The sequence below is a fragment of the Hyperolius riggenbachi genome, chromosome 3 (genome assembly GCF_040937935.1).
Source record: "Hyperolius riggenbachi isolate aHypRig1 chromosome 3, aHypRig1.pri, whole genome shotgun sequence".
In the NCBI taxonomy this organism is placed as follows: domain Eukaryota; kingdom Metazoa; phylum Chordata; class Amphibia; order Anura; family Hyperoliidae; genus Hyperolius; species Hyperolius riggenbachi.
The window spans coordinates 291,805,944-291,817,607 of record NC_090648.1 but is presented as its reverse complement, the minus strand read 5'-3'; the positions used below and the strand labels follow the sequence as shown (position 1 = coordinate 291,817,607).

Genomic DNA, 11,664 nt, shown 5'->3' with positions numbered 1-11,664 from the left:
CTTCGGGTTCTCTTTAAAGCCAATAGGAACCAGTAAACATAAACAAAAACAAATACTTACCTAAGGAGAGGGAATGCTCTGGGTCCTAGTGTCTTCCTGCTCCTCTCCCTCGGTGCAGCGCTGGCTCCCCCGTTTTAATCACCCACCGTGGGGGACTTCAGAAGTCTTCGGGAGCAGAGTCCTCCCAAAAAGACAGGCGGCTCTATACTGCGCGAGTGAGGGCGCTCGCGAGTTCGCAGTGTGGAGCACTTGGGCACCGAAGACTTTCCAAAGTCACCTTCGCCTGGCGGAAGGAGAAGTATTTGACCAATTTAGTCAAATACTGCTCCCGGGGACAGCACTGCATTGGGCAAGGAGAGGGAAGGCTCATTAGGACCCAGAGCCTTCCCTCTCCTCAGGTAAGTATCTGGTTTCTTTTTTAAAGCAGTGGTTCCCATTCACTTTAACATTACAGTGCGTTAACCTACATTATAATGACTTTATAACGCAGGACAATAACGCACCACTGTGAATGTGCCCTGTAGCTGTATTAATATATCAATCCCTACCATTAAAGAGAAATTATATAAAACAGATTACATTTAAGAAATGCAAGGTAATATAAAAACTGGAGAAACAGATGGAACTTTTATAGGTTTACATTAAAACAGTGTGTAAAATATTTTGTATACTAATACTCAATATCAACCACTCCAAAATAAAGCAGACTTTATTGCAGATATTTACCACAGCCTACAATTATTAGGAAGACCTTTTTATTATGATTATTTTTTTTATTTTTTTTTTACAAAGCTTAATACTGGCATGAAAGAAATGTTCTGAAATATTTGTGGATTTTGCGATCAATACTTGACATTTGTTTACAGGTAAATATCAAGCATTATAATTGTTCACTATGTGTACTTTTACTTCAACAAAAAAACTATAAACCATACAGAGTAAAATGAATAAATTACTTAGCTTAGGACAGAACAGCCTACCTTCAGTGCAAAGTCTCATAATGAGGTATCAAAATAAGAAGAAAAAAAACAAAAACACAATTGCATGTTCAAAACGGATAAAACTTATGTGCAATAAACGTCTCCCAAAAATCTATTATAGCTAGTCAGCTGTGCAATATAATTGATATTTTTTTCTTCGTTTTGTGCTACACAATTCCTTGTGCAAGTTTCTTTGAGGACCTAGAATTTTTCTCCATTAAAGCAAGACAAAAAATTAAAAAAAAAAAGATAGGTAAAACACCGTTATTACTTCAAAACTAAATAGTGCACATAAAACAAAACATTATTGTGCATGAAACACTAGTCTACAAAAGAAAATTAAACCTTGTCAGCAACACTATTTAAAGGATAAATGAACCTTTGAAGCAAATGACATCATGCAAACTGTCACTGGAATTACAATATAACAATCAATCCTGTTAACAGAAACAAAGCCACTGAAGTGTGTGGATTTTGTGTTTTTTTGGGTGCCATGCTGCAGTTCCCTGCTCATTACCATATTTTTTGCAGCATTTCATATCTACCATTGTTCCTGTAGTTGACCCTTAGGAGGAGATAACATGAGCAGGCAGGACGATGTACCCAGCAATACATTTATCAGACTACTCCCACACCCAGGGCTGCATTAAAAGTAAGTATAGGAGATGACCTGTTTTCATGGTCATCCATTGCAAAAGCATTTTTTTGCACTTCTCTGGAACTGTAGTTTGCTCCTATGCCTTCTGCAGTATACTTACCTGCTCTCTTTCACATAGCAAAACTGCTAAATCACAAGGCTACAGCTGAGGTAACCACTGACGCAAAAGCTAGCAGGGAGTCTGTAGCATTTGTATGCAAACTAACTGCCCTATAACTAGCAGTTCTGAAATCCAGTAAAAAACAAACAAATAAAAAAAACCATACATATTTGTCTTATTGTTCTACTTACTGGCCTGCCAATGTTGTCACAGCCCTCTTAAGGGGCCCAAACAAGCATGACATTCTTATTAAGACTTCCAACAGATTCAGTCACTCTGCTCAAGTCTGTTGGAAATTGACTCCCCCAAAATGTCTGATCCACTGACTTGCTATAGATTTTGAACCCCCTTCCTGGACAAGGCACAAAATCTAGGTTGATCAGGAGGTGGGGTAGGAACAATGGCTTAAAATGGGCCATAGTGTTGCAGGACATCAAACAGTGCAATGATGTGGTTCTATTGGTTTTCAATAGATTCCTTACTGGAATCTATTGAAAATGGATGTGCTGTGTGTGTGAAAGGAATCAATCACAATCCTATCAGATTCTGATTGAATAGGCACATCGGCTCATAATCGAGCAGTGTATAACTAGCTTTAAGATCTCCATTTGGCTGTAGCTAATAGGTCAACAAAGGAAGGAAGTTTACCTTCAGTAATTGTAAAAGTTTTTATCTAAACTTTTTTTTTTTCCAAGCTTAGACAGCTACAGGAAATATTTAAACATGCACTGCAATCAGTGCATAGTTTACGGTTAATAAAACTACGAAGGTTTCCTTATCCTTCAAATTATTCTTACATTTAAATGTGATTAGTAAGCGTGTACTTGTGATTTGCTACAAAGGCTCAAGAGTTTAGTACCTTGGAGAGGGGGAAAGACAAGACAACCGTTTAGCAAATACTACAAAGTATCATCCAGTTTTCCCTTAACTGTATAAAACCTCTAAAATACAGGAGTATGAAAATAGCAACCTTTGTAAACTTTATATTTTCTTCAAGTCTGTTTCTTGCTATTGGCAATACAGCCATATTGGCAATCAAAATCATTTGGACTATCTTAGCTTAGGAGGAGAATAGGATCCTCAAACTCATAGAAAGACATAGAGCTGGTCTGGCTTTCTCCAGAGTCTGAATCATACGGGGTGTCTGGTAGCTCAGAGAATGTGTAGGCCAACTGTTCATCTTCCAATTCAGATCTGGCATAAAGAGGACTATAGTACTCTCCTTCTCCAACGTAATTGAAGTCTTGAGGGATGTAAAGCATATCTGGATAGTTCCTTGTAATGAGATCACTTGTGGTTTTTAGAGACGTTTTCCTAAAAGCCATGAGATGCATGTGAGAAAATTTGGAATAGGTCATACGTTTGAAACCAAGAGATTCAATGGCAATTTTCCAGCTCTTCATCATCATTGCATGTCGGTTCTGGTGAGAAGAATCTGGAGTAATAATAAGCAGCAAACCATTTAGTGCAAGTAGTTCATGGGCTTTCTTACAGCAAATCCATCGCTGATAATGTGATGGAAAGTAAGAGAGGAGAAGGGAAAAGACAACTACATCAAATAGTTCAGCAGGTAGGTTGTCTATGGGACTTTTCAGCTGCCTCACGAAGGCTTCAATGGCATCAGGTGCAAGTTGAAGTGGCCTCTGTATTTGCAAGTTCAAGAAGTCACATTTGTATACAGTCTAGGAGATTTAAAGAGAAAAAAAACGCAGCAATTAAAACAAACCTGTACCTTGTTAAATACAAATATACTTTTCAAAAAGGTAAATGATAAACCTAAGCAAAAAAGATACACACACTGCTCTGCAATAAGACGCTCACTATTTTCTACTCCACATCTTTACTTTGCAGGTCTTCCACATACACCTGTGAGGTGACTATAGCGTATCCCTACCCCTTGTAGTCCATCTTTCCTGACACTTCATGTTACAGAAATAGGGAATGGGTAGCAGCAATCAAAGCTGCTCAACTGATCTTACAATAGTGCCGATTTCTTGAAGTGGTGGGATTTGGAACTCATCTTGGAAAGATGTAGTTTTTGCAGTGACAGTGGTGCCAGGTGGAAGACACCTAGAAAAGTAAAGACTAAGCATAGGAAACCAGTAGGATACTTACTGGAATGACAAGTATGTGGCTTATCTTTCAACAGGTGAAATATATCATCAATGCACAGAATTCAGCCCACTTTAGTTCAGCTCAACAACCTCCTGATCTGGAATAGTCAAACAGTAGTGCACAGGAAGAGGTTTGGGCTTTGAAACCATCTAACAGAAGTGTTATCTATAAAAAAAATGTGACTACACACATCCAGTATGCACACACAAAGTTTATGTAAACATAAGGGATTATGGTAAAAGAAAAAAATCTAATGCTCTACCATTTATATTGTTTTTAATGAGATGTAGTAAAAAGGTAACATTTTATTAAAGACATTGTTGTGGGTACTTGCACTCCATAAAACCCCCCTTTAATGTTTAGATTAATTTTTTCATATTAAAGCGGATCCGAGATGAAAAACTAACAAGTAACTTGTCTATATATCTTATCTAAAGTTTAGATAGTTTACACGGCAAATCTAGCTGCTAACAGCTTTAATAGAATATGATTATTTCTTCCTGTGATACAATGACAGGGCCGGGCCGAGGCATAGGCTCCAGCGTCAGGGCGCAGTGCAGGAGGGGGTGCACAATTAATTCAGTTGTCATTCCTAATTGTGTATGAAGCAGAAAGAAATAAGAAAAGGGGACACATAGCAGTGACTGCAAGCCAGATAACTAGATATTAAGGTGTTGGGGAGGTTGTGGGCCCTGTGTCCCTCTTAGTCTAATAGCAATCAGCGTGTGATGGCTGGGGTGGGAGGGATGGAGGGGCGCACTCTAATGTCTCAGCCTTGGGTGCTGGAGGACCTTGTCCCTGCTCTGCAGCAGCCATGTTTGTAAACATTACACAGAGGCAGGCTTATGGTGGTGGCTGGATGGTGTAATGGTTAAGGGCTCTGCCTCTGACGCAGGAGACCAGGGTTCGAATCTCGGCTCTGCCTGTTCAGTAAGCCAGCACCTATTCAGTAGGAGACCTTTGGCAAGTCTCCCTAACACTGCTACTGCCTATAGAGCGCGCCCTAGTGGCTGCAGCTCTGGCGCTTTGAGTCCGCCAGGAGAAAAGCGCGATATAAATGTTATTTGTCTTTTTTTTGCTCAAGATGTAGATAAGACAAAACAAAAAAAAAAACAAAAAAAAACCTAATCCCCCTCCTCCCCTCTGCCTCTGAAATCTCTGGCTAGTAATACCTCCCCCTCCTCCTGCCCAGACTGAGCTCCCATGATCCCTTGCTACTGTCTGAAAGTGCCTTGGACCTCTGAAAACCTGTGGGCGTGGCTTGTTTAGTTTATAGGGAATTAGAGTATTAAAACAAAAAAGTATTTGGCTTGAAGAATGCCCTATAAACAATAGGAAAGGAACACCATTATGCAATGAGTAAAAGTTCATCTCGGATCCACTTTAAGAACACACCAACTGGTTACATGACAATAGACGCAAGACAGCTGAAAAATACTCGTAACTCAAAGTCACTGCACAATGTCACGTACCTGTGACAACGCATTTTTAAATGGAAAATACCTCCCACCCTCATCAGTTTACTTGCTCTCTCTCTCTCAATCCTACTTAGGTTGAACCAGATAGAGTGATTCAGTCTGTTCAGAAAAAAAAAATAAAAGTCGTGGGCAAAACAAAAGAATACTTGTGTAGGCTATAGAAGGAGCCTTAGATAATACGATTTCCCCTCTTTTTTAAATAAAATTAGAAGCCATTAGGGGCGGAGCTAAAACGTTGCTTAGAAGTGGTCTTGTTAGTCTGAAAAGAAACGCCCACAACCTTGCCACTATTGCTATAAGCCAGCCCTTTTCAATCTTTTTACCTTGGAGGAACCCTGAAAATAATTTTTGGATCTCTAGGAACCCCTGCATTTATTTTGCAGAACAGGTGTGGCTGTTTATTTCACTACCACCTATTACAATGACACTCATACTGACTCCTTATTCTGGTGTTCTTTATTTATGTGTTCATTATTATTTTGACCCCCAATTTAGTTTTTTTTTTTTTTTTTTTTACAGTGCCCCCTATTTTAAATGTGCTCTATTATACTTTCTCCACCATGGGGCAAAAAGTCAAGGAACCCCCTGCAGAATACTCAAGGAACCCTGCTTGAGAAAGCCTACAATAATACTGGACTGCAGTTCTCAAGGAGTGGTTCTAAGTACCAAGATTGTAGCCCCGAAAGCACTTTTGAGCTAAACAATTAGGTTACCATTAGGGGAAGTGTAACAGTTTAGTTGTGTGATAATTAGATTTTTGATATATTTTGTATTCAGCTTAACACTGACTTACAGTCTATAACCAGCACACTTTGCTAGCTCAGCGCAGGCTACAAATTCAAATATCGTACAATGGATTTTGAAGATGCAGGCCACTGTTGCCACAGGGAAAGAATCAGGCAGAAATCTAAGAATATCCACATATGCCCCAGATCAGTTCAAATCACAGGACATGTATAATCCTAAGATGCCTGGTTTAAGCCTACCATGAGCATAACAGAATTAAGTAAGAAATGGTATTGCAAGTTCTCTTTAAAGGGACACTTAAGTCAAACAAAAAAAATGAGTTTTACTCACCTGGGGCTTCCAATAGCCCCCTGCAGCTGTCCGGTGCCCTCGCCGTCTCCCTCCGATCCTCCTGGCCCTGCCGGCAGCCACTTCCCGTTTCAGTGACAGGAGCTGACAGGCTGGGGACGCGAGTGATTCTTCGCGTTCCTGGCCACAATAGCGCCATCTATGCTGCTATAGTATATATCATATACCATATAGAAGCATAGAGGGTGCTAGTGTGTCTGGGAACGCGAAGAATCACTCGCGTCCCCAGCCTGTCAGCTCCTGTCACCGAAACAGGAACTGGCTGCCGGCGGGGCTAGGAGGATCGGAGGGAGACGGCGAGGGTACCGGACAGTTGCAGGGGGCTATTGGAAGCCCTAGGTGAGTAAAACTCATTTTTTTTGTTTGACTTAAGTGTCCCTTTAAAGACTAATATATACCACCACTATTACCTTAAAGTGAAGGCAGACACAAGCCAGCCTCTGCTTAACAACAATTAAAATTGACGCCTGGAACCCACTAGGGCTTTTTTAGCAGCGTTTTGAGATAGCCGGCCATTCCAAAAAATGCTTTGCCAATGTAAGTGTGTGAGGGGGAACCAATTAGCGCGATAGCTCAAAATGCTGCATGTCCTGCGATTGCGATTACCCCAATCGCAGGACATGCAGCATTTTGAGCGCATTATCACTCAATGCAAAGTATACAAGCACTGCATGAATTGATATTATGCAGTACTCTGGGGGCCGAGCAATCGCACTTTGAATAAAACTTTAAATGCTTACCCAGGGTCTTGATTTCCTTCTTCCGTCCGTTGCTCCGCCCCCTAAAGAAAGAGGTCACAGGCGTTTGATTGGTCCTAGAGAAGCACCTATGACCTCTTCCTTTAGGGGGCGGAAGGAGGAGGACGCCATGCAAGTATAATAAAGTTTTATGAAAAAAAAACGAAACGCAAAATCGGACGCGCTGTAGTTTACTATACGGCAAATCGCCATCACCCTAGGAATCACTGCACAGCGCTGCAGCGATTTTAAAGCACTGCAGCGATTCCTAGTGGGTTTCAGGCCTAAGGGCTGGTTCACACTTGGGTGCTTTTCAGCCTTTGCTGATTGCCGGCGATCAGCAAAGCGATGTTGCTTATGTATCCCTATAGCAGGGGTCGGGAACCTATGGCTCGCAAGCCATATATGGCTCTTTTCATGCCCGCATATGGCTCTCTGGCTCGCTAAAAGACATGTGACAGAGCGGCCAGAGAGCCTGTGTTTACTTTTGAAAATCTGCGCCGCCGCCCCCTCCTCCATGCCAGGTCTTTATATTTACGTGTGCCTCCTTCATCGGCACCGCCTCCCGCGCCAGAATTCCACCTTTTCTGCCCGATCTGAGATTCTGATCCTCTGAGATGGATGCGCTGATGCTGGCGCTGCCTGTAAAATAGTGATGTCACACGTTACGTGTGACACGCAGCCAGCGGGAACAGAGGCAGCTTGGCTGGGGGAGGAGCCGACCCGACGGCGTGCGACCCAGAGGCAGCCGCACCCATAGTTACCTACGCAGCCAGCCAGACTACTGTCTCCGGAGCGCACTAGTGGCAGCGGCAGCGAGTTAGAGCCTGCCGGACTGCCGCCGTCGTGGTCACTTCAGGAGGTCACTCCAGGTCCAGGAGGGCACTCCATTCCACTCATATGGTCAGTGCATTTGTGGGGAAATCTGCCAACGAGATTGCATTTGTGGGGAAATCTGCCAACGAGATTGCATTTGTGGGGAAATCTGCCAACAAGATTGCATTTGTGGGGAAATCTGCCAACAAGATTGCATTTGTGAGGAAATCTGCCAACGAGATTGCATTTGTGAGGAAATCTGCCGCCAATGAGATTGCATTTGTGGGGAAATCTGCCGCCAATGAGATTGCATTTGTGGGGAAATCTGCCGCCAATGAGATTGCATTTGTGGGGAAATCTGCCGCCAATGAGACTGCATTTGTGGGGAAATCTGCCGCCAATGAGACTGCATTTGTGGGGAAATCTGCCGCCAATGAGATTGCATTTGTGGGGAAATCTGCCGCCAATGAGATTGCATTTGTGGGGAAATCTGCCGCCAATGAGATTGCATTTGTGGGGAAATCTGCCGCCAATGAGATTGCATTTGTGGGGAAATCTGCCGCCAATGAGATTGCATTTGTGGGGAAATCTGCCGCCAATGAGATTGCATTTTGTGGCCGGCCCTCCACCATGTGGACTATTGTGCACCTCACCTGCCACCCTGGCGCAGGTAATAGAATGCCAGGTTGGTTAATGGAGCTGAAATAAAGGAACTTTTTAGATGGTGCTGATCGTATGGAGTGAACTTAAAGACGACCTAAACTCTTGCACATCAGACAAGGAAAACACATAGGGCCGATTTCCACTAGGATCCACAACCTGGAGATTGTGTTTCTCCGTGCAGCTCGCATGCGGGGAAACAGCAGATTCGGTCCAGATTTTAGTGGAAATAGTCCCATATAGCTGCTGAAAAGTCACTTTGTATGTTTAGAGAGATGAGCCTGTGTAATTAGCTGATGTCAGAAAGTGTAAATAAGGGTTGTCAGCTGTGTTTGAACTGTGCCCAGGTGTGCAAATACGTAAACACTACAGGTTAACCATTTCTGTGCTCCAATGAATTCCAGGAAACAAAGACTGCAAGATTTCTGTAGGAGTTCTATAAGCAACAAAAAAATTGGACTGAAGGCCCAGGCCCCTTTAACCCTCTGGGCGATACAATTACATCGCCCAGGAGGGGGCGCAGCACTTTTTTTTTAAATTTATTTTTTTTAAATCATGTAGCTAGCCTAGCGCTAGCTACATGATAGCCGCCGTGCAGCGGCATTTCCCCCCCCCCCCCCCCCACCCCCTCCGTCGTGACGTCAGAGGGAGTCCTGATCCAACCCTCAGCGCTGCCTGGCACTGATTGGTTAGGCTGCGCAAGGGGTCTTGTGGGGGGCTGCGCGGCACGGCGGGTAGCAGCGGCGATCGGAAGTTACACGCAGCTAGCAAAGTGCTAACTGCGTGTAACAAAAAAAAAAAATTATGCAAATCGGCCCACCAGGGCCTGAGAAATCCTCCTGCGCGACATACCCCGAGCTCAGCTCGGGATTATCGCCCAGGAGGTTAAAGAACTTCCAAGGTCAAAAATGAAAAAGGTTAAATACTTGACCCCCTTTTTTTATCCAAGGACGCCGCCAGCCACGCCCTCCATTTCATTCCACCTGCTGCCCTGCTCTGTTACCGGTCCCAACCCTACCCCACGGGTTGGGTTATCCTTCCCCGCACAATACGGCCGCCAAAGCTTGCCGTGGCGCTCTAGGGCACTTCCCGCCACATCAATACTCCCGGCTGTCTTCTGTGCATACATCGGGAGGAGGCCCTAGAGCTGCGCAGCCGCACCAGTGTCTATGCGGACACTATTTGCACTTCCTGATCGCGTGTGGCTCAAAGTTCCGGAGCCAATGAAAACAGCTCCTGAACAATGTTTGTAACTCAACTGTCTTTAGACAGCTGAGTTCAGTGACAGCAGGGATGCGTTCATTGCACAGGGGCCGCCGACATTAAAGCGGAATATAACCCTGCATTTCAACTTTGCTCTAAAACATTTACAGCATATTATATGCAACCAGCAATGTTTTTTTTTTTTTACTAGACCAGCATTGGAAGGGTTACACACACAGCTTTAAAGTTCCTGGAGAGAACTGCTGCCGCATCTGAAGCTTACATAGACACATTTAAGCAAAACAAAATGTAACTGTGGAATGTGACTCACTCTCTCTGACTGTGCAGGAGCTGGAGGACAGCCAAAGAGTGTGCAACATTCCTCACTTGCTACATTTTGTTTATTGAAATGCATATCTAAACTTCAGCAGTTCTTTCCGCGAACTTTAAAGCTCTGTGTGTAACCCTTCCAATGCTGGTCTAGTAAAAAAAAAAAAATGCTGGTTGCATATAATATGCTGTAAATAATGTTTTAGAGCAAAGTTGAAATGCAGGGTTATATTCCGCTTTAAAACTACGCTGCATCAGGCTTAGGCAGACACAAATGCAGCATAGTTTTAACCTTTGGCGATCCCGAAAAGGTTAAAAGGTCACTATGCTGTTGCTAATCTTTTAGAGCAGAGAGGAAGTTCTGAATTTAGGTCCGCTTTAAGTTTTGTCCTCATTTGTGAGGGGGACCTCTTGATTGGACTTGTTTTTCCAGCATATTTTACAGATGCATGACTGGAGTGAGATAAGGAACAAGTAACAGCAGCACTGCTTAAGTGAAAAGTACCTCTTTATTGAACATGCAATGAAAATTACATGTCAGAAATGGGCTGGACGCCCTTGAGAAAGGGCCTCTGCCCGAAACGTTGTGCTTTTTGTATGTTGTTACTCTGCATTATAGAACAAACACAAAATATGGATATATATCCGTTCCTGGGGTCAAGTCCTGTATGGCAGGATTGATTGTGGACTGTTCTGGAGGAGTAATGGACCTCTTGCCTAAATGGGACTCCCCACATCATATTACTACATATCCCTGAGGCTGGTGGACTGTGTTTGCTGGAGGCAACTACAGCCCGCTGTTTCGAAGCGACATAGTTCTTCTTCAAGTTGCAACTTGAAGAAGCTTGCAACTTGAAGAAGAAGCATGTCACTTTAAAACAGCGGGCTGTAGTTGCCTCCAGCCCATTTCTGGCATGTAATTTTAATTGCATGTTAAATAAAGAGCTACTTTTCACTTTTTTTTTTACTGCTTTGAACTCGAGGGGCAACAAGCTCTAATTAGCTATAGCACTCTTGTCTCCTTTTTGAGTGCTGGGCCTAACATTTTTGCATTGGAGTGAGATAATGTTAATTTAGAGGGCAAAGAAAACATGATTCATCAGACCAGGCCTACATCTTCCACTGCTCCAGGGTCTAGTTGCTTTGTAGCAGCTGAAAAATGCTGTGTTCTGACATCTCTCTCATGACACCATTAACGTCTTCAACAATTTGTGCCTCAAATGTGAGGTGCGCTAAGCACACATATTAAGAAATTATAAATTATATATTAATATATGTATTTTTGTTACCTCAACAGCGGGCACAATGTCAATACCAATAGCCAAGAAATCTTCATATTTCACAAAGGGATTATAGCAGCTTCCTACATCAAGTAACCGGATTTTCCCAGGGAGGTGAAATCTGGTGAGAAAAACAAACAGTTCTTACTTTTCCACATTAGAAAAATGTCGATGATCCAGTGATCGAAGATGGCAAATATAAATCCTACAGC

The 11,664-nt window shown here is 43.0% G+C and overlaps 1 protein-coding gene across 4 annotated transcripts in view; it reads right to left on the bottom strand.

The window, feature by feature from the left end:
* Positions 1–738: 738 nt before the first annotated feature.
* SAMTOR (S-adenosylmethionine sensor upstream of mTORC1) overlaps positions 739–11,664 on the bottom strand; it is a 36,944-nt gene continuing 26,018 nt past the window's right edge. For all 4 annotated transcript variants that reach the window (XM_068276482.1, XM_068276483.1, XM_068276485.1 and 1 more), the window contains 2 exons: positions 11,462–11,573; positions 739–3,420 (listed from right to left, as the gene is read on the bottom strand). In XM_068276482.1, the coding sequence (XP_068132583.1) occupies positions 2,794–3,420; positions 11,462–11,573 (739 nt within the window). In that variant the 3' untranslated portion in view covers positions 739–2,793. The remainder of the gene's footprint in view (positions 3,421–11,461; positions 11,574–11,664) is intronic.